Source organism: Cuculus canorus, chromosome 2 (assembly GCF_017976375.1).
Source record: "Cuculus canorus isolate bCucCan1 chromosome 2, bCucCan1.pri, whole genome shotgun sequence".
Classification (NCBI taxonomy): domain Eukaryota; kingdom Metazoa; phylum Chordata; class Aves; order Cuculiformes; family Cuculidae; genus Cuculus; species Cuculus canorus.
In genome coordinates this window covers 132,084,271-132,105,752 of record NC_071402.1, presented here as the reverse complement: position 1 = coordinate 132,105,752, position 21,482 = coordinate 132,084,271, and the positions used below count along the sequence as shown (strand labels likewise).

The 21,482-nt window shown below is 36.1% G+C and overlaps 1 protein-coding gene across 1 annotated transcript in view; it reads right to left on the bottom strand.

The window, feature by feature from the left end:
- Positions 1-21,482, bottom strand: part of THSD7A (thrombospondin type 1 domain containing 7A) — a 280,961-nt gene that overhangs the window by 6,890 nt on the left and 252,589 nt on the right. The window contains exons 19-28 of the mRNA XM_054059364.1: positions 20,967-21,108; positions 20,371-20,486; positions 15,013-15,130; positions 12,172-12,317; positions 11,422-11,596; positions 9,142-9,315; positions 8,132-8,227; positions 5,236-5,318; positions 4,692-4,902; positions 1,191-1,278 (exon numbers count right to left, since the gene is read on the bottom strand). Of these exons, the coding sequence (XP_053915339.1) occupies positions 1,191-1,278; positions 4,692-4,902; positions 5,236-5,318; positions 8,132-8,227; positions 9,142-9,315; positions 11,422-11,596; positions 12,172-12,317; positions 15,013-15,130; positions 20,371-20,486; positions 20,967-21,108 (1,349 nt within the window). The remainder of the gene's footprint in view (positions 1-1,190; positions 1,279-4,691; positions 4,903-5,235; positions 5,319-8,131; positions 8,228-9,141; positions 9,316-11,421; positions 11,597-12,171; positions 12,318-15,012; positions 15,131-20,370; positions 20,487-20,966; positions 21,109-21,482) is intronic.

The window sequence follows — 21,482 nt, the reverse complement described above, 5'->3', positions numbered from 1 at the left end:
TTGGTCACGTATCAAAGCTGCAATCAGATTGTTTTAAATTATATGACTCAAATCTTAATCTTTCTTGACACATCAAGGGTTTACAGAGGGATGTTCCACCTCTTCATTAGTTTAATCTCATTAAACTTGCTGGAATTACTATAGTTAAGTCTATGTGTTATAATCAAAGCAGTCATAAATAGCAGGCATATTGTTGTTAGCTATAAACATTTCCTGTCTAGCCTTGAATTACATTTTAATCCAACAGTATTTCCAATGCATTTTATATAGTTTTAAAAAATCACCAAGCCAAAGGAAAATGCATGTTTATGCAAGCTTTATTAGTTGTCTTCTTTAGAGAAGCATTTCTTTAAATCAGGCTGTGCATTCTCACTCTCATCCAGAATCTTATCTCAGACTCGTTGTTTAGGCTATCCAACTAATTCTTTGTTACCAAACCAGTTATAGTGGCTTGTACTGGCCACAGATTCCAGTCCAAAGAATCTGCAGTAGAGTTGTATGCTAATGGATTTTCTTTTCCTCAAAAAATAAAAGATTTTTTCCTTACTTAGATGTGTGATTTTGAGGAAGGTTTACTGAAACCTAAATAAATCCAGAAGATCACAAATGCCTTCTAAAACAGTACAGCCAAGAGCCTGATGTGTGTGATCACACTTGCCTCACCTTTTACCTGCCCAGTCATTTGGATCAGAAATTCCAAAGAGGACTTACAAAACTTCAGGGAGAGCATTCTCAAGGGTGACTTGTTCTTGCAAAATAATCTTTGCTTTCACACACACTAAGATTTCTCAGTAAAACATTATTTCATGTTTGAAAAACACATGAGAAAATGTTCAAATCCTGTCAAATATCACATCTGACTCGCCTGATTACTATATTTTTTTCCTTGCTATTTCTCTCTGCATTTTGTGGTATAGACATAATGAAATCATCACATAGTACATTCTTAACAGAGATAGACTGGGCAAAATTAAACCACACACTAAGCTATCCCGTATTTTCCAAGAAGTGCTTCTAAACTCGGAAAAGCATGTGTTTAGCCACCATCTAGCCTGAGCTTGGACAAAAAGACATGGAATATTAAACACTGAAGTTCACAGAAGTGCCTGCTGTTTCTACAGTGGCATATGTAAATGCTTGCATTACAGTCTGTGTGGGACTGCTTGTTTGTAAATAATTAAAGAACTCACCAGGCTAGATAGATCATAGAAACAATAAAGATGAGTAAAACAAATGCACCAGCAGCTACACCATAAACCCAGGTCTTCAGCCTCCCATCTAAAAGGAATGAATGTTAGTCAGTAGCGTTTGAGTTAGTCTTGTTGAATTATTAGTTTTGATGTAGTATACTCTTATAATCCAAAATAAATGTCTCACTAGCAATTACAGCTTAATAAGAGTAAATAGCATTAAATAACTGAGCAATAGCTTTTTTGTGCACTTGTGTTCTGCTTTTCAGCCAAAGTCTGCATAATCGGAATTGTGCCAAGACATGGAGCAGAGGCAGCAAGTGAGATGCCCAGAAACCCAGCCCCTGGGTCTGCTAGTAGCTGACAATCCTCCAGCATGATTGCAGGGCAGCTTATCAGCTCGGGACTCATTTATGCTGTTGGCATCGCTTTTCATTATGCCTCTGGTAAATCAATCTGCCTGCTATTTTCATTCTTATTGCTATTTATTTTTGTGTTTTTAAATAACCTTGAGCATGTTTTACCTAATTCATACCATAACTGTACATACAAAACTTTCACTACTGCATAAAGTAATAATTTTTCAATTTCTTCCCCTATCAAATGCAAGTTTTGTTGTTGTAAAACAACCTCCCCTCACAGAACAAGCGAAAATACACCAAAAAAGACAACCCATGATCATAAATCGAACAATTGTCTGTTGTTAATAAGGACTGTATTTATGTGCAGCCTGTGCAGTTTGTATTTTGGACATGTTGTCCTTGCAGGCTGAGGTATACAACCCACTCTCCTACTTGCCTTGTTCCAAGATGCACTCACTTCTGCCAGGAAAAACTGTGTGACTTTCTCTGTCTGTGGGGTTTAGCTCTGAACCCCAAATGAGTGTGTCACAACCCAAGGTCAGTGCATGTTATTTGACCCATTTGACCCATGTTATTTTATCTGACTCATTTGGCAAATTTCTAAATGGCTTTTTTAAAACATTCTTTTTACAGGAGGTTATGCAACCTTGACAATGAAAACTCTATTAAAAAAATGAATTATTTCATTTACAAGGGGAAAATATGAGGTCACGCATATTTTAAATGCAAGTAAGCACTGCTAAATTTTTTCTGACCAAATACTTATTACTTCCTGATACCTCTGTAGAACAAAAAGGCATTATCAATGCAGTTAATGTTTCTACAACAGATTGATAAAAATTTCTCTGACTGACTCTGCTCAGATACACAGTACCCCTCTCTATTGCTATGCAGTTAAATTTGGGGTTTCTGTCCTCTAGCAGTGCAAAGTCTTGCAGTCATGTGGGCAATTAGTTCAGGATGAATTAGGATTAAAACGTTTTAGCTTCATTATTTCAATCAACCTAATAAAACATTATAACTAGTAATAACTGATATAATCAAAACAACCGATCCATTAAAGATGGACTGAACAGTAGATTTGACCTGACATATCCAATGATGCAATAATATGAATGAGAGGAATTCCAAATTCAGTAAAGCTAAATAGGTCATCTTCTCTCCTTGGCTGATTTCCATTGGTAAATGTAAGGGAGTTTGAGTTGTTTCGGGCTTGCTTGTTTTAAAATAGTACTATCTCCTTAAATAAATAAAAAAAAAAGACTGGCATTACCTTGTGTACATATTTATTTTTGTCGAAACAGGGAACTCTCTTAACGAGTTCATTTGTATTATGCAACTTCTGGCACTAATTCAGGCTTTCTAAACAGATTATTTCTATTCTATATAAGAGAACTGGCATCTCAAACCCATCTGTTTTGGGTAATATATCAGCATAGACTCCTCAAGAGGACAGATTAAATATCTTCCTTTCTGGAACTACAAAATAATTAATTGAAGACAATGAAAGAACTTTTTTAAATCTAGCCTTAGAAAATGTGAAGAAAGGAATGTAAACGCTACAGTAAATCAAAACCTTTCCAATAGTTACCCAATACTAGAATTAAAACAATAAAGCATAAATCTCATCTGAAGTGCAAAATGTTTCCTTTCATCCACATTTGCTCATACCTTCACTGAATGAAGTATTAGTTCTATTGAATATTGTTGTTTTAATCTGAGTTATGTTTCCTTCCTAACTTGAGTTACTGGAAAACTGGTGAGTTTTCATGAAATCTCCTAATTGTTCCTTGCTCCAAAATCCATGTCTGAGCTCACATGAGCAACCGCATTCCTAAATACTTGAACGTGAATGTCTGTCATTCACTTACTGTCAGGATTCTGGCCGCTACAAAACACCCTCTGGGCTACAGAACACCCTCTGGCATTTTCAGGTGGAGTTAGATTTAGTCTAGATTTAGTAAAAGATAATTTATTTGATAAAATGCTATTTTTAAAGGAGGACCAGAAAAGCTTAATTTTCCTTTTTATTTTGGATTAAAGTATTAACTAATTAGAGAAAAGACCATTTTATTGGAGGTATCAAGTATAGTATCACAGTACAAATAACGGTAAATACTGGTAGGACTAATGGGATCTAACACAGGGATTTCAAACACAAATCTGTTTATCTGTTTATTAATCTGTTTATTAGAAATATTACCATAGTTCTCAATTTGCAGCACTTCAGATTATGCATGTAAAGGTACTGTTTTCAATTTTCAGATTAAAAAAATCATAAAAGCTTTAGAAAGAAAGTAACACTCGAAGTCACAAGTTTGTTAGAATACTTAGACCTTTGAGATTTCAGGGACACTTAAGAAGATAATCGATTGCTCTCTTAATATAATTAACATTTTGGACAAGTATCATATTTCTTTATGTAAAAGTAATTTGTTACTTAAGAGTTTTATTTATTTCTATGCTTAATTGTACCAGGAAATAGTTACTGAAATCTGATTACATGATGGACTTGATGGGATCACTGTATTATATTTCTTGCCACTCTTGCACATTAAGTCTTTGCTCAGCTCTAAAGAGTATGGTTCATCATAGAAGAGACTTAAAGCATGCTGATGCCAAATATCAATAAAATGGTTAGCTCTTGTCTAACATGAATTAGTATAAATATGAATATAGCAGAAACACATTAGCATATCTATACTGATATTTTCCCTACAATTTATGCTACAGCTGCAAATTTTAAGCAGCCCTTACCCTCTTCTTTATTCAGTGCTACCTTTTCACTCCTCTGCCAACCATTTTATTGGTTGAGACAGCATAATCTAATATCTTGGCTTGCGGCTTTGCTGCCACCTCCCTTCTGAAGTCACACTGCAAATAGCTTCTGTGAATTTTAATAGGTAGAAGGGATTAAAAGGAAATCTGCAATACAAGATTTCATTAAAGATACTGATGGAGTAGCTGAGAAGGCTAGAGGTTTGATTGTCTCTTCCATTGTTTTTCGTTATGGCAGACGCCTGTCTTCTTAAATGAGCACTTAAGGGATTTTCTTTTCTTCCTTGGCATCACAAAAAATGCAAATGCCATACCCTGCAGCAGTACTTAGCATTAAGAGCTGCTCATTGCGTGACTTCACCTGGTCCAAAAGGCTGTAGAAACCAGGTCCTTCCTCGTCCTGACTGGTTACTGGAGGGCTGGGTGGGGTTCACAGCTCGACTGGTTTTCACATCTCCCTTTTTGTCCTCCATAGTGGGGATCACCACCACTGGGATGAGAGTGCACTGTTCGAGTGTGCCATCAGAGGACATAACTTCAGTGTATCCATCTTCACAACTGCATGTTCTAGTCTGTAAGGAACAAGTGTTTTACACTGTGTAGCAGAAAAACACAGTTTTCTGTGAGCCACAAAGCGTAATGACATGAATGACTAGAAGACTGTTTTGATGAGTGCTAGCATGGAGAGTATCTCTTCATATATTTTTATGCAGGATCGTACCAAATCAACAGAGATCATTTAACATTTAATTGAAAGGTCAAAAATAGCCTGAGGTTGATTTTAACAAATTAACGATTAGCAAAATCTCTAAAAATACTTTTTGTTGGCATATTCTTTGTAATGAAGAGAGATGTGTGGGAAGCCCCCACAGGGGTGTTTTATGCTCTGATGCAGCAGCACATACCTCACTGCAGTAAGCGTGGGGTTGACTGCACGGTGGGTTACATGACCTGTCAGCATCTGGTTGGCGCATCACTAAACAGCCTCCTGTAGGACAGAAAATCATATTTTGACATGGTAATACCTCACCACCGATGATATTACTGATGTCATTTCCTGCTACAGTATGTCACGGATTACAGTTTTATTGCTAATTTGAAGTTAAGTGTCCTTTTCTTATTCTAAAGTGAAAGATAATTGGTATCAAGTATTTTCTTGTAAGTAGAGTAAGGATACAGCACGTTTTTGCATTCATTTGCATTTTAGAGAACTAGTATTTAGCAAGTGAACCTTTTGTTTTTCCTTTGGTTGCATTGGTGGATTGCTCAAAACCAATTTAAATGTCTTATTGTGCTTAAACGAACAGATTTTGGTTCTCTAGGGCCTTCCTTATGACTTACATATTAAAACTGTGGCCACAAAGAAAATGAAAGTGTATTTTTGATCAACAGCTTTGCCTGTTAAACTGAAAACAAACTACTCATCCACTTTGTGCAGAGATATCGGTTTCTGCTGCTCCTCAATAGTAGATATAGTGGGTTTAAGTGTTTTTTCTTTTTATACAGTCCCAGTTCTCATTTCTAGAGTTTTATGTGCAGTGCAGTTATTGTTATGGACCAACACACACAATCAGGCTTTCACTATCATTTCAGCCAGAATGAATTTAAAATACATTTAGAAGCAGATTGAATTTACCCAGATTTCTTCCCAGCTGACAGAAGAGTGATATGCACCATGTAGTTTAAAACTTATACTGCTATGGGATGACTTAACTTGCATCTTCCAAATTAATAACAGTTTTATACTGGTGTGATATAACAATGAAATCCTGATAGCCGAGGTTGGTCATGACCATAGCAGAGGCAGTTAGATGTGGTTACGTAGACCCAAGTGTTAATGGGATGGCTGATGAAGAACAAAGGAAAAACTGCTGGTTGCCGTAAGTTTTTCCCACCCCCAGACAAGAAAACCATACATCCTAGCATACAAATCACATGCCTGTGGGAATCTATGTAATAAAATATCAGTCATCCAAGGAAGCTGCAGAAGGAAAGAGTTGCCTCATCGCTCATGGGAAACAACACCTTCAAGTAGAAAAGAACTATTCAGCACAGTAATATTATGCAGGTGAATAAATAAATACAGGCTTTAAAATAGCAACAGGATTCATAATAAAAATTCAATAATGTCTGAATCAACATACACTGTCAGAGCCAAATGTGTAGCAATAAGGTAGCAAAGAAACACAGTAATCAGAGATAAGTTTTGATTCTAGATCAAAAGAGGTAATCTCCATTTAAATCAATCATGTATGTGCATGTATCAGTCCAAATACTTAAATACCGTAATTTTATACAAACCACTTCCAAAAAATATTCAAATGTAAATTTCAGTCTGGTTCACGACTCTATACTTCATGCAGAGAATTTCTTGCAGAACATTATACTTAAGTGCTTTGTTTGAAAACTATCAGTAATATATAAAAATACAGTTTCATAGAAACATTGCATAGAAGCTGATGATTACATTGTCTGGAATTTTCCACTAGTCTTCATTTCAAATCCAAAAGTTACCAATTCTTTAAAACCCCGTACAAACAAACTTTGAAAAAAGAGATAGCATACAGGTTAAAGGTTAGTCTGCCTAGGAGGTTCTGTTATGAAAAATCTGCCAATAACACATATCCATACACTTGTCTTTCCTGAAATTTAATCACATGGCTGTATGCAGTCATATCAGAACAAACATTTTAATGTGACTGACTGTGATTTACGAATATATTGATCTTAACATCTCAGAGCCATAATCACCAAGACAGTATTTATTTTTAAATCCTATAGGACCTTTAATAGATAATATCATATATAAATTTCAATAGGAATGCAGGAAGCAATCAAGGTACATAAATAATTTCCTGTTTCATGTTTTTGTAAAGATGATGCTTTTTAATATTCTTGCAGCACAAGGTGAAACTTGTAAGAGTCATTGGGATATTAAGTATTATATCAAAACCTTGAAAAAATAATACAGATATTTAATTTTTACTGTTAAAACAGACAGTAGTGGTGGATTCCATCATCAAGAAGTATTTACTGGCTCCCCTCCTGTGACTGACCTAACAGTGGCTGGCATTGAGGATGTCTTTACAACCTCTGGGTTTCTTTTTCTATCATCTGGACTGATACAAAAATTATTTAAAAAACAAATGCATAACTCTTATCTTAAATTAATTCCTAATTCAGATAATCAAATTCATATAAACAGATATACTTGAAGATTTTCTTGAGTTCAGAGATCACAGTCACTCTTAATTCATGGTGGTTTGTACTTTGGTTTGCACAAAAAGTAACTACATCCCGTAGTCCACTGAAATATCCTGCTATAGGTTTATGTCAATGAAGTAAAGAAAAAAACTTATGTTCGCACATTTATTGAAATTGGGTAATTTGTAATTTTAAGGTGATATTTGATACAAGCATGATATTATCAAGCTCTGTATAGGCAGTGAAATGAACTTAAAGTTGTACTTGTTCTAGGGCTTGAAATCTGAAACCCTAAATTCAGAAGTGCAAAGATGTCTATGGCAAAAAAAAATGACAAGGTAAAATTTTCCAAATCCAGTACAAAGATAATATTTATATTTACTTTTAGCATTATATGCTGCATAATTCTGGAAAAGAAATGACATCTTTAGTGTGCAAAACCATAATGATTCAAGACAGCAGCACGTTGCTTTATAAGTCAGGGACAAATGTTTTTAGCAGATTGTTTTTTTAAAAACCCTTCTATTTGTTTGGAAAAGACATTATCCACCTTTTTTTTTCCCCAGGCTTTTATGTGTATATAGAAAGAGTAGTTACCTGTGACATTAAGACCATCTGACCTTTGACACCACACAGTTCGAGAAGATCCCTTCCATGGGCTAGCCATCCATTTGTATTCATAGCACTGGCCATCTACAGAGAGAACATTCACTTTTCAAGAGATTTCATCAAAAGATTTTAGACTACCACCAGTGGCCGCCACACTCATCAGTAAACCACACTCCTTATGCTTAAGAGCTTTTATAACTAAGGAAGCCCCTTCCTCTTTCACCCAGCAACTTAGAAGGGTGCACAGCACACGTGGAGGCCCCAGAATCTCTAATACTGAATACATACAGAATAGACCAGATGTGTCCCGGATGATAACTATAATGTTTGTACACACTTCTCGTGGATTGAGTCTAAAGTAGATAATGGGCAAAACAACAGCCTGATAATAGTTGTAGCCCATCTTTTGTGTAAAACTCATTTAGGAGTCAGATTCTTTTCCTGGTAACACTGAGCTCCAGTGACTCCGGTGCTTGGTGAAGTGGTCTGGACTGCATCTGGCTGCACCTCTCACATGGCCTGGGATAAATCATGAAGTCCTGCATCTTAGCTCCCTACAAAATTCTTTTCTGCCTGATCTGTCCGGCCTCTGAATGGACAAGGAATGTCTGTATGGGAAAAGACTTCTCCTAGACACTTTGTCCAGTAACAGCAGCAAGCATGACTGAGACTTTTTAATGTCACTGTCATCAATACACAACAATTCAAGAGTAGAGAGAAATCTAAATTTGGTTATGTACCAAAATGAAGTTTTTATTAATGTTATCAAACATACAAGGCAACTGCTTTCCCCCATATCATAAAAAGAAATTTCATTATTAAAAGGGAGAATCAATTCTCCAAAGATTATATTTAAAGTGGTTAACATATGATAGCTAGCATTTGAAAGTTTTTGTGTTTATAGTTGATGTTTGGAAAATTTCTACATCTATCAAATCCGTATTTGCCTTTGTATTTTTTTTCTTACAGGAAGTGGCCTCATATATTTTGGTGCTTACCATTGCATGGTCTCGTTTCCAAAGCCTGTTCTGGACAGAGATGTTGATTCTCTAATTCCTGAATGATCACTGCCCGAGATCGGACTTGTATGCCTCCAAATCCGAGATCCTCACCATTAACACAGGTTAGCTGACAAAGGCTCCATTCTGACCACTCTCTCAAGTAACAGTCCCCTGTCAAACAGCAATTTAATAAGATGAACTATCATTGTATGTGAAGAGTTTTTCTCAATGAACGTGTCTCGGAAAAAAAATGTCCAAGTATAGTTTCCTAATTTTCCCTCTTTATAGTTCCTTTCTTTCCCCTTTTTAAGCACAACTTATACTTAAGATAATATTTTGATACTCTCTGAATATCTGTGCAGTAGAAAACAGTAATAAAAAGATTATACAAAACCCTATTTATTCCAAAGCAAGGTATTTTCCCATATAATTCCCCTAAGAACACTTGCATTTTGAATTTCTGAGTAACGCTCCACCCTATGTCTGGATATTTTAGTAAATTCTAGGCTATTGTTCACTATATGCCTTATGCTAAATTTATATATCTTGTCCTCAATTCTTCTTTGATGTTAGAAAAAGACAATATTGTCTAGTTTTAAAAGGATTAATTGTTGCTTATCCTCATGCAGAATTTCTCTAAACAGTAGAAAGAGTGCTGGAATATCTTTGCAAGAAAGGGAAATGGAAAGGTGTTTAAAATGTCTGCTCTGGATATTACATGTTAGGATAATAGAAATTTGTAGAATGTTATCTTATAGTGTAACGCTGAAAAATAAGGTTATACTAATGACACTAATTAGTATGATCAGCTAAAGAACATTTTAGGAAGATCTGAGGCACAACACAAAGAGACCATTTTGTTAAAACTGCAGAAGAAAATGGGACTAGACTGTGCAGAGCATTATAAATAAACCTCTTACTTCTCATTATTTTAGTGAAAGAGGTATTAAAAATTCATGTTACCTTGCACTGTACTGATGACAGATATAATCAGTACTATGTTGACCAGACACCTGATTAATGAAGGAATTTTATTTGCTAACGTTAGGAAAACATGCAAAGAAATGAATAATTGAAGAACTGATGTATCTATAATAGGAAAACAAGTAGTGATTTTTGGAAACATTAGTTGGAGCATATCATTAGCACATCCCCACAGGGCAGTTATTCTTGCTGGCTAAATGTGAAACTGTTGAAGAACAGGTTCCTGCTCAGCAAAATTTTGAAAGCAAGCAGTAAATAGCTATATATTTTTATTTATATAAATTTCACTAACAATAAAACAATACTACAATCTTTTTATTCTTCTGTTTTTCATTTAATAAATAAAACTACGTGAAAATCGTGCAATTGGAATGCTGTGCACAGAGCAGTGACAGGCACTTCTCCATTTTTTATTATTTTTTATTTATTGAGGCATTTTTCTATTCAGTTCAATCTGAAATGAATTGGAAAAAAAAATCTGAGGAAGAGATGAGTTGCAAGAGAATAAAACCAGTACTGGTATGGAATGATAGCTACATTGGAACTTAAGGAGTTACTCACTATTTCTGAAGATACACTCAGTAATGACTCTATTGAACAGCAGCAATATATTTAAATTCTACAAATAAATATTTAAAATGAACTGGAGGGGTTTTAGTGGAAATTAAATAGCTGCTATAGGCTCTTAATCCTTCTCAGTCTAAGGGTCATGGACCTGATCATTTATAAAATCTCCTTTGGATTCAGTTTACAAGGGCAATGATAGTTCATATTAAGTCCAGCAAGTTAAACAGCTAGAAACATTCACATTTCTCACAGACAAGAATATAGGTTTCATTTGGAATAGCCTTTTTAAATAAAAAATAACACTTCCTAACTTAGCTCCCTTAGATACCCGTAAAAGGCATCAATTTCTTAGCCACTGTTCAAGATATTAATAAAGCTGTTAGGAGATCTAGGCACTTAAAACACATATTTAGCTGTAAACTAACACTCTTTCTTATAGAGTTAAACACAGGTTTTATTTCAAAAGTTTTTGTGAAAAAAAATATTATTGCGTACAATCTCTAAGACATGCCCTTTGTAAAATTTTAAACTTAGAATTTTTTTTTATTGATCTATTGTCATGAAGCCACTAACAGAAAGTAAGTTAGTTGGTCATTTGATGGATGGATCCAATCAGTAAACCATGTGAAAAATATCTAATTGCCTGAGGCTAACGCTAGGCACTGATAACTGTAATGATAGCCAACCAATCTTCAAATGCAACATTTATTTGGACAGCTTTGTTACCTGGACAAGGGACAGTGCAAGTTTCCTCAAGTATCATCTTCTTATTACCATCTATAATAGGCTCTATTTCTCCACAGAATTCCTCATCTACTACTTTGCCAACATCTTCAGTGGATCCATCAAAAACCACACAGGAAATGTTTCTCAGTCGTGTTCCTTCTCCACATTGAGCATCCTGGGGAAGGAGAACATACATGGATGCTGGACAGAAGAAAGTGCCAAAACATTAGATCTGAACTACATGTCACTCTGTCTCCTATTATTTTTTGCTAAATTACTCATTCACTCCAGTACGGTCAGGGGAAAAAAAAAAAAGACATTGGTTCTTCATTTCTGAAACAAACAAGCAAACAAACAAAAACCAAACAAAAAACTCTGATGGCTACTACAACTGTTCCTTAAAGTACAGAGCTAATTATGCCTACAAATTGCAACCATGGCAGTATCTCAAGTGGAGATCTCTTCTAGGATGCCAATCTAATTCCATAGATATTCTTTTACAATAGAAGGATTTCAATTATTAGCAAAGATGCTGCTCAGGTACCAAAGTTTACATTTATACTTTGAATATATGTAGGATATTTTTATACCTGTTGACAAATATGAACTCTAAGAAATAAATCTTTAGGTTTTGTAAAAGAGAAGTGGAAGCAAATTGCTTACAGTATTATGAAGCAGGTATCCAAGCATATCACAAATATGCCTGGATACACAAACTCCATAACTTCGAAAGTCCTGTATGGCTTTTACCTCTACTTTGCATGCAGACCATTGTCCGTATTGCCATCGATAACAAGGTTTTACTGGACAGGGTTTGAATTGCTCCATCTGAGATGGACAAGGCCTCCCATCACCCTGAAATGGCTGATTTATGGTTCTTCTTCTGATCATTTTCCCTGTAAATAAGAAACAGCAATTATAACTAACAACAAAGTGGTTAGACTGATTTATTCCTCAAGATGGTTCTATTTTGGTGAAAACTGCTTTGTATGAATAAAGTAACTTTTTCCATATTTGACAAATTGGCTTGCAAAGCAGATCTGCTGGCTCTTGTCGGTTATATGGATTTATATTTTCCAAGTCAGACCCTTTATATTCTATTATTTATATTTCAAGAATTGCAGGAGGATATCTGATTAGGATTTCAGAATACTCCTGTAACAGCAAACAAAAGTAGTAATTTCATAGTTCAGAAGCCTGGGGATGTGGCAATGTGTTTGTGGCACTTCAGTGGAGATTTCAGCTCCTCATCTGGAGTTTGCTGCCAGAAGAGATCAACAAGTTCTATTCTTTCCAGAGTTAATACAGAATCATGTATCCCATGATTATCTGATTCCAGCAGTCAGGAACAGCTTGCAACCTTCCCTCACTGTCTGTCTGGATAATGTGACATGCAGATATTGTGGGATATAGAGGATTCCTCACTCAAGCCCAAAGAAAATTAAAATAGAATAGGCTTATCCAACCTTAATCTTCTCTTCAACCATGAGTAGCACGCTACCCAGCATCATTGAGATACAAGTTCTATTTCAAATACTTATGTAAACAGAAAGAGGAAGACATTTTTATCTTTTCTGCAACTCTTGCTTCTTTATCTTGCAGTAGACATTAGACCATTGTGCTTCATTACAGAGAGGTTGTGATATAACAAAAGGATTTGTTTTGTGCCAGAAGTAGTGGCACCGTGTCTGATCTAGAGTTGGCACCTCACAAAGGTTCCCACAAAACTAACACAATTGTGGTATTTTAATCACTATGCATACAAACATATGAATCAAGTCTGAAATAAGAGGTATATATTTAAATTTATATACTAAGGCTTATAATAAACTGAGGCACTACATAGATTTACTTACAAAACACCCAGTGTTAGTTGGCCGAAACAATTTATCTTTAATTCCACATTTCAATCTGATGCATTTAGAATTGACATGAATCTGTTACTGAGAGCAAGCCACTCAATCTGCAATGCAGCAGCAGAACTATATCAATCTCAGAAACAGCTGTGCTCACTGCAGCTAGCTAGAAAGGCATTTGTCAAGTGGAGCCTCATCATTCTTGGATTTGCAGCTGCTCCAACTGAGATATCACGGGAGAAAAAAAGATTTTCCTGAAAAGTGCTGGAGAAAAAAAACCCCAAAGAACAGCAACGAGCAGAATTCTTATATACAGACTTCTTGGTTTTATGGGTATTTGCATGTGTGCTCAAAAGTGGTTCAGCTCTGTGATCACTGGGTTTATTAGATATTTATTACTTCTTGAAGAACAGCAGTAACTTAAAACTTCCTCCCTGATAGGAAAATCACAGCTTTAAGGCTTACATGTGAGGTGGTTATCACTGAAAAACTGAAAGCTGTTTTATATTACTGTTTAAGACAGGTTTTTCGACCAAAAAAAATATAAAATCTATAATTAGAAAACACAGGGACTTCATATAATGATTCCCCTTTACCTTTTGAAATAAAGCATGGCAACAATAATTCTCCTGCAGAAAAAAATATCAGTCAGTTTTTCGGTCTTGTATATAAACAGAAGTTTGTAAAAGAAAATCTGGCAACACACTTAAGCCTTCAACAGAGCTTCAATTCTCACTCTCCAAGGATTATTTTGGATATAGAAATGTAGATTATTTGACTGTAAAGTCATTCTTTGAGAGAAGCTCAAAGAACTGAAACATTATTCAGTTATTAGATACTGCAGTATCAAAGGTTATCACCGAAAAATCCATAGGTCTTTCTGTTGGCATCCTGAAATGGCCAGAGCTTTCAGATATTTTTGCCTAGACTTTTTCTCAGTGGTGCAATCTCAAAGGAACATAAAGAGAGAGAATATCCTTTTACTCTGAGTCCAGCAGTTGAAATTGACTTCCATACCCTGCTAACCATCCAAAATTTGTAGTGACATATTTCAGATGTGATTAGAAAATGAAGCAGTTTCATAGATGGGTTTATACCCTTTTCTTTCAGTAGTCTGTATGCCTGGCACAATAGTGCTTTCAGGTCCTTATTCTGAGACATACGAATGTAAATAAATAATGAGTTCCTCCATAATTAGAATGTGCCTTCAAAATCCATTCCCTGACATAATTTGTTTTAAAAAACCTTAGATGGTGGTTAGCCACATTTTGGAAAAAAACAAATTCATGTGATCACATTGAAAGTAATTTGTCCCCTTGCCCTTGTTCAGTGTTTAAAAAATGGAATTCTGTGATGAGTAAATTTATTTGGTTTAATTACTGTGCTCTTCAGCAAGCTTAGTTGCTCTAAACTCACCACTAATGAAATGTATGAGGAAATTCCTCCCTCCTTTCCTCCCACCCATTGGCTGAAAAATAAAAATTCACATCAGAGTTTATTTTTGTCTCACGAGATCATCATTCTTTTTCCCGGAATCAGAAACTGTGTTGGGTCAAATTTTCATTATCTGCAGTGAGTGAAGTCTCACTGAAGCACATTATTTCCATTAATAAGGCAAATCAAGATGCCCCAAACTCTCCTACATTTTCCAGTTCTGCAAAAAGAGATATTATTTTGTTTAGTAAAAAAAAAAAAAAAGCACAGTGTTTAAAATAAGCCAAAGGTAAATACTGACCTGTAAGGCCACATGTCTGAGAACACTCAGACCAAGAGGACCAGTCAGAGAGCTGACAGTTTACAGGACATTCCACCACACAGGATGTATTCATTTGCCAGCTCTTCTCCAAACCAAGCTAAAAGAAAATATTTAGTGGTCAGCATGTAATACCTGCTCAGTGTCATTGGTGTAGGTATGCATTTGGACATGGTCAGTCAGAGACAATTAAAGCTTTAAGCAAGTATGAAGTCATTCAAATAAAAATTAATGCAATTAGAACATTTTAAAATCTCACTGCAAGATAGTCCTAATGCATATGCTGATTTTTAAATACATGCTTAAATCCTATTTTCATGAATTGTTTTCTAAATTAGAGCCTATAAATGGAGGGCTACAGCTCTAAAGTATTAAGTTTTACAATGGGTAAAGGACAAAATAATGTATAAAGTATCAATAAAGTATTTTGAAATAGGAGTTTAAAAATACTGAACTATCAACAGCCATTAACAGCTGAATTCCAGCAATGCTAGGAGCCACATTCAAAACTAACAAAAGAAGGAGGACGTATTGGATAGTCAGTTTATTTGTCAGATGTTGCAGATGCTAACAGTTTACAGGAGCTCAAAAGAGGCTGAATAAGTTAATGGAAGAGAAATATGAAAGTTTAAACACACAGAAACCACATCGGGCAAATGGTTTGCAGGAGCAGAAAACAGGTGGAGGCTGTGAGCAATGTAGATAGAAACCCATATATGTCTGCAATCCTTATTCTTCCTTAGGCATCTGCTTATGTTTCTTCTCTTGTTTTTTTCCTGACATGGTGTGTAAGTTTATTACACATATTATGTTATCCATTCTACTATACGCAAAAATATTGATGTGACATTGACAATAATTTGTTCTAAAAATGTATGGCTATACATGTATTTCTGAAAAGCTTTGCAAAAGGCAGAACACTCTAACATCCCTAAAGTAAAAGCTGCAACTGCTGGAGGAGAATGAGAAAAGAGGACACAGAAAATAACCCAACTCACACGTTTGCCCCAAAATACATTCTATACTGAGCTCTTCTCTGGGCAAGAGTCAGCTAACACTAACAAATGATGGAACTACCCCAGGGAAGGAAGAGTTTTATGGCTGTGCTTGAAGGCAGCACAGTGGCTACGTGGTCCTTTGGTTTGATCCTATAAGCCATTTCTATGTCCTTATAAAGTCCTGTGCTCCAGATTTTCCCCATCCAAGGAAGAAAGATATTTACATGAACACACGTGAGAATATATGATGCAAGATGGACTACAACTGATGGCATGAATATTCACATGACAATAATAATCTCTGCAGCCTGCACAGCTTCAGGACAATTTAAAAGGATAGGTCGATTATAGTGTGTATGACATAAAATGTGAAAGAAAATCAATCCTGCCAATATAAACAGCAGCTTCCCAGCATAAAAGATTGTCCACTGGCCCTCCTTGGTCATCACTGAGGCACTTCAGAATCCCAGGCGGTTGTGGATATCTTTAAGCAGATAAAATCCCCACAAATCTTTTTTTTTTTTTTTTTTTTTTTTTTTTAAAATAAACCAAGCTAGACATTTCAAAACCTATTAATTTTAATGACTGGAAAGGTTAATGACAAAAACCGAGCAGTTAGGACTTGAAAAAGGAAATAAAACCACTATTTCCTACTAACTGCAAGTGTGAGCAATAATTAGGCACAACATTAACATGTCCTCCATAAATAAACTACTGCAAGTACTGGAAATGCCTCACACTGATAGATTCATCAATTCTTACATTTGCATTTGCAGTACCATTTACTGAGACAAATGAGGTTTTAGACCTCTGTTCTGTTGTATACATCAAAGAACAAGTTCTTGGCTTTTCTCTATGGTACATCACGACCTTAATTATCCAGCTATTGCACACAGGCAGCACCTGAAACCTTTGGATAATCTGGAATTTGGTTAATTATGAAACTAGCAAATCATCTTTGAAGTAAATATTTGGGGTAAATCTTGTGATTAAAGGCTTATATATCTGGCTGACTTGATTCCTGTCAATCACAGAAACAGAACTTCTCTCTTTCAAGACTGGCCTTCTCAGCTGGACTTTGCCTGCTGGAGAAGGAAAAGCCCAAGAGATATACTGAAGTGGAGAAAGCTGAAGGCCAGATCACACCCAGTGAAATGCTATTTTCATGTCTTAGATACTAAAGTGCTGCTGAAGTAGATTTGAGGAACAATTTGCAGGCTTCAATTTGGTATTAACCACATGTTCTTTTCTCGTCCTTCTTGTTCTTTCAATTGATGAACCACAATTCACCTTGAAAAGCTTAGAAAACATCTGGAAAAGTGTTCAGTAGCTCTCTCACCTGAAAGGTCCTGAGTTATGGGTGAGTTGTGGTTTCTGATTTGAGAATGGCAAATACTGGAGGAGTTATACGGAAAGCTACTGCTGAGCTCCCTGTACTCCCCTGGTCACACACACCAGAGGCAGCAGGCTGCCAGACCGGCATGCTCTATAAATCCTGTGATCCACAAAAAGTATCTGTATTTGTTTATAGGAATGTTTGGCACTGCAGATTAACCTCTGCTGGAGGTTAATCATATAATCTGAGAAGCAGACTATTTGCCAATAAAACAGAAAAGTTTGATTTCTAATGCAGACAAACTGCTTGTTCCTAGGCTTTTCTGATCTTTAATTGAAAGTGAATGATAGAAATATGTCCATAAATATAAATATGACCAGACCCAGCTTGTTTGAGGTGATTACATTTTCAAATACTCAAGGTAAAGACAAGCCTGGTTCTTAATGATGTGCTAATTTTGTAGAGTTAGAGACCAAGTAATCCAGTATTACTGTGCCTTGAGAATTTGAAGGGAACTACGCTAACATAATGAGGACTTGGAAATAGGCTCTAGAAATTGATTTATCCTGGCAGTAATCAGCATGAATGGCTTGCTCCTTTAGCTGATTGACTGAAACAAACAAGTTCATATAGATGCATTAGGAAACCAGAACACAGGAGCTTAGAAGAAACGTTAATATTTAACTACGCTGATGCTCATACCTGGAGATTATGACAGTCAAAGGACAGCACGAAGAGTTTTTTTATATATGGCTTTTATTAGTTTCTTGCACCACATATTATGTATAGGAAGTCAAACATTGCAGTCGTATGTCTTCCTTTCTTAGGCACCAGGATAGGTTTAACTAGTCTGAGCTCTCTTGTTTGCATATAATAAGAGAATCATAATTCTTAAAATGTATCTACATATAAATTAAACAAAACTTTTGCTTTATTCACACATCTAGCATAAAGTTTTATAATAGCTCAGGGGAAATTTCATTTGCTAAGTCACTACAAAGATGTTTAATCTTTCTCTTATCATCAACTTTTCTAAGCACATGCACCGTATTCTGAACTTCACTTAAACTTCCTGCACTCCTCTCATAACTGCTTTCTCTCCTCTCATAAGCTGGAAAGTCACAGAGTTGGTTTTCACATCATGAGCAAAAAGATCTGGTAAGATCTGAACAGCTTGGCTTTCTTGTTACTCAGGTTAACAGATTTTACTCCTTACAGTTACTGGATCAACCTTTGACCTTATTGTACCACTGCTTACACACCCATAATTCAACAAATCGTATTAATGGCATAACTGTGGAGTGGATCAGGACTTTCTGCAGGAAGATGTGTCTTCATATGGTCTAGCAAATCAAAAGAGCAAGTGAGACTGTATCACAGTGGTTGCTGATAAAGCCAGGATCACTGCAGTGATGTCTGTTGGCCAGTCATCTATGACAAGTAGATTTTGAGATGTTTTATTGTGGCACTAATTACTTCTCTGAGTAATAAACTTTCATTTCTTAAATGCAGGAAAGCTCCAGAGGTTTTCTGCAATGAGATTTCAATGTTAATTTACGCATTTGTTCTAAACATTACTGAAAACCTTTGGTTAAAACAGGAATAATTTCTTGACTTTATGGTAAAAGAAATATATTTCCCCTTAAAACCTAAAAAAGTATTTTTTTCTATTGAAATATTTATGTGGATAGATATGTTATATAATTTCTTGGCATTAATTAATCAATATTGCAGTCCTTTATAAATAACATGAGAGCAAATTTTTTTCCCTTTAATGCATTAAAACATTAACAGAATGCATTAATGCATTCCCCTGTTAACTTCAGAGAAGCTTGCTGGTAGGTAGCCAGACCCTGAGGTTTTTTTCTTCTGAAACAGAAATAATCAAATTATTAGATTTCAGTATAAATCAAAGAACTATGTGTGAATGAGGAACCTGAGACAAAAGTAGGGTGCCAGCCTCAGCAGAAAACTCCTGCCTTTTCTAAGAACTTTTGGCTTCAGGAAGCCAGGGTGTCGGAGCTGGAGAAGCCTAAGTAGGTCAGATACACCATTACAAAACTATAGTGCAAGGTACGTGATGGTCTCCAGACTCCCTCCACTTCTGAAGAGTCTCTTCTCTACAGGCATGCCCCGAATAGCAGCTACTAGCCAGGAAGGTCCAACAACAAAGGGGCTGGTACTAAAGCTGCTGTGGAGGTCACTCTGTCTTAGGCCCATGTAGGAAGTGATTTTGTTTCTGATGTCGAGGTGGTGGAAGAATGGCAGCTGAAACAAGCTCAGTTATTTTCCATCAGACATGCATGTAGGATTGCCCTTAATACAACACTTGTGTTGTCTTCACATTTTCCTTCAAATTATTCTCTCCGTGCAACTGAAAACATTAACGCCAACACACAAAATGCCAGAAAACCACTGCTGTCAAATCTGAAGTTAATTTGAACATTTGCAAAATGAGTCTTTCAAAATTTAAGTCTCCCCTCTACTCGCTACTTCTCCAACTTCTGCTTCTGTTTAATATTTCATTCATGTTGCACATTTTTTCACAGTAGCTTGGGTATCTTTTGCATTGCACAGCTGGAGACAAGACGTTAGCATTCAGCCCAGCTGCAGAATGGCACGTGAGAAATATTTTCCAACGCATTGGGTAAATGATTGATATTGGCAGCTGTCCAAGGCTCCATGCAGGAATTGTATCAAATTAGAATGATGATTAGAGTTCTGATTAAGATTTATTACCTTTATTCTACTTTATTAATTATTCTTTCTAAGTCATTTCCTTCAGGACATAATAATTAGTGTATGTTCATGGAGGCACTTAAAAGTAACTGAAGAAAATTGTATAAAAATCACTGTTGTTGGTATAGTTAATTTCAGAGGTACTTAACAATCCATGAATAGCATTGCAAAACATCTGGCAAAGATGGGTTACATGTTGTATAGCTCAGTTGGCTCAGCATTAAAGAGCATCATTAGAAGGCAGCTTACTCACAGGTACCTACTCACCTCTTCACAGTGCTTCAGGTCAACCGATTTGCCATCACTGCGAACACAATCAAGCATCCGTGTTTTGATACCGTTACCACAGACAGCCTTCTCACTGAGCTGACATGTGCTCCAGTCTGGAAACAGGGAATTCATTACTGTAGCAGACATTTTAGCTAAAACTCATAATGATCCATTCTCCCATCTAATTCTAATTCCGATGGCCTAAAATAATTTTCTCAAGCAGCTTTTACATATGCAAAGGCTCATGGAGCCCAGCTGCTACACATTTTTAGTAACAACCACTTTTACTGCAAATAGTCAGTGCCATAATGCCTTCCTGAAAAGTTCACATTTGGTTTAATCTGCATGGATTTTGAGCAAATCACAAAATGGATCATAGAAGTAAATTTCCTGGAGTTATAGCATGCACACTACATCCAAGCTGCAAAGTGTCCAACAATATTCTATGTGGATCAAACAGCCTGAATCAGTTTTCAGTACAAGCTCCACAGCTCCCTACAGATAAGAACAGAAATCTGAAAAATTCTGTCCTGTAAAATGAATGAACCAAGCTGTAGTTCCAAGCTGTCACTGGATCACAGCACCACAAATACCTGTCACATTGTAGTCATAGTGGTAGCAGTTTTTGTTCAAAGTGCAGACTTCTGTCTCCGTGGCAGCAGGACAAGACTTTCCATCGCCTGGTTGCCTCAGGGGTTCAGCTGACCTTTCACGGACACTACTTCCATTGCACGGCTTGAAAGGGAGATTGGGAACAGCTTTAGTATTTTGGCATCCTGATGCCTTTTTGGGCAACACTCTAATAATCTTTTAAGTAACTTCTTCACAGAACACAAATATAAGAAGGCTCAGGCTGTTGCCTATGAGAAACCATTTCCTTTTAGAGAGAATTTAGCTGTTTCACCTTGATACCACCCAAGATAAAACAGCCTCTAACTTGGTAAAACGTTGGTACTGTCCTAACAAGTTCATATTTCAGCACTAGCATTTGAAATCGTTTCATTGGTAAAATGGGTATTCAGATGCTCACGTTCCAAATGCCAGTGCACCACAGCCCAAGTACTCAGGTCCTGAAATACTTTCTTCTCTTTTGATTTTTTTTTTTTTTT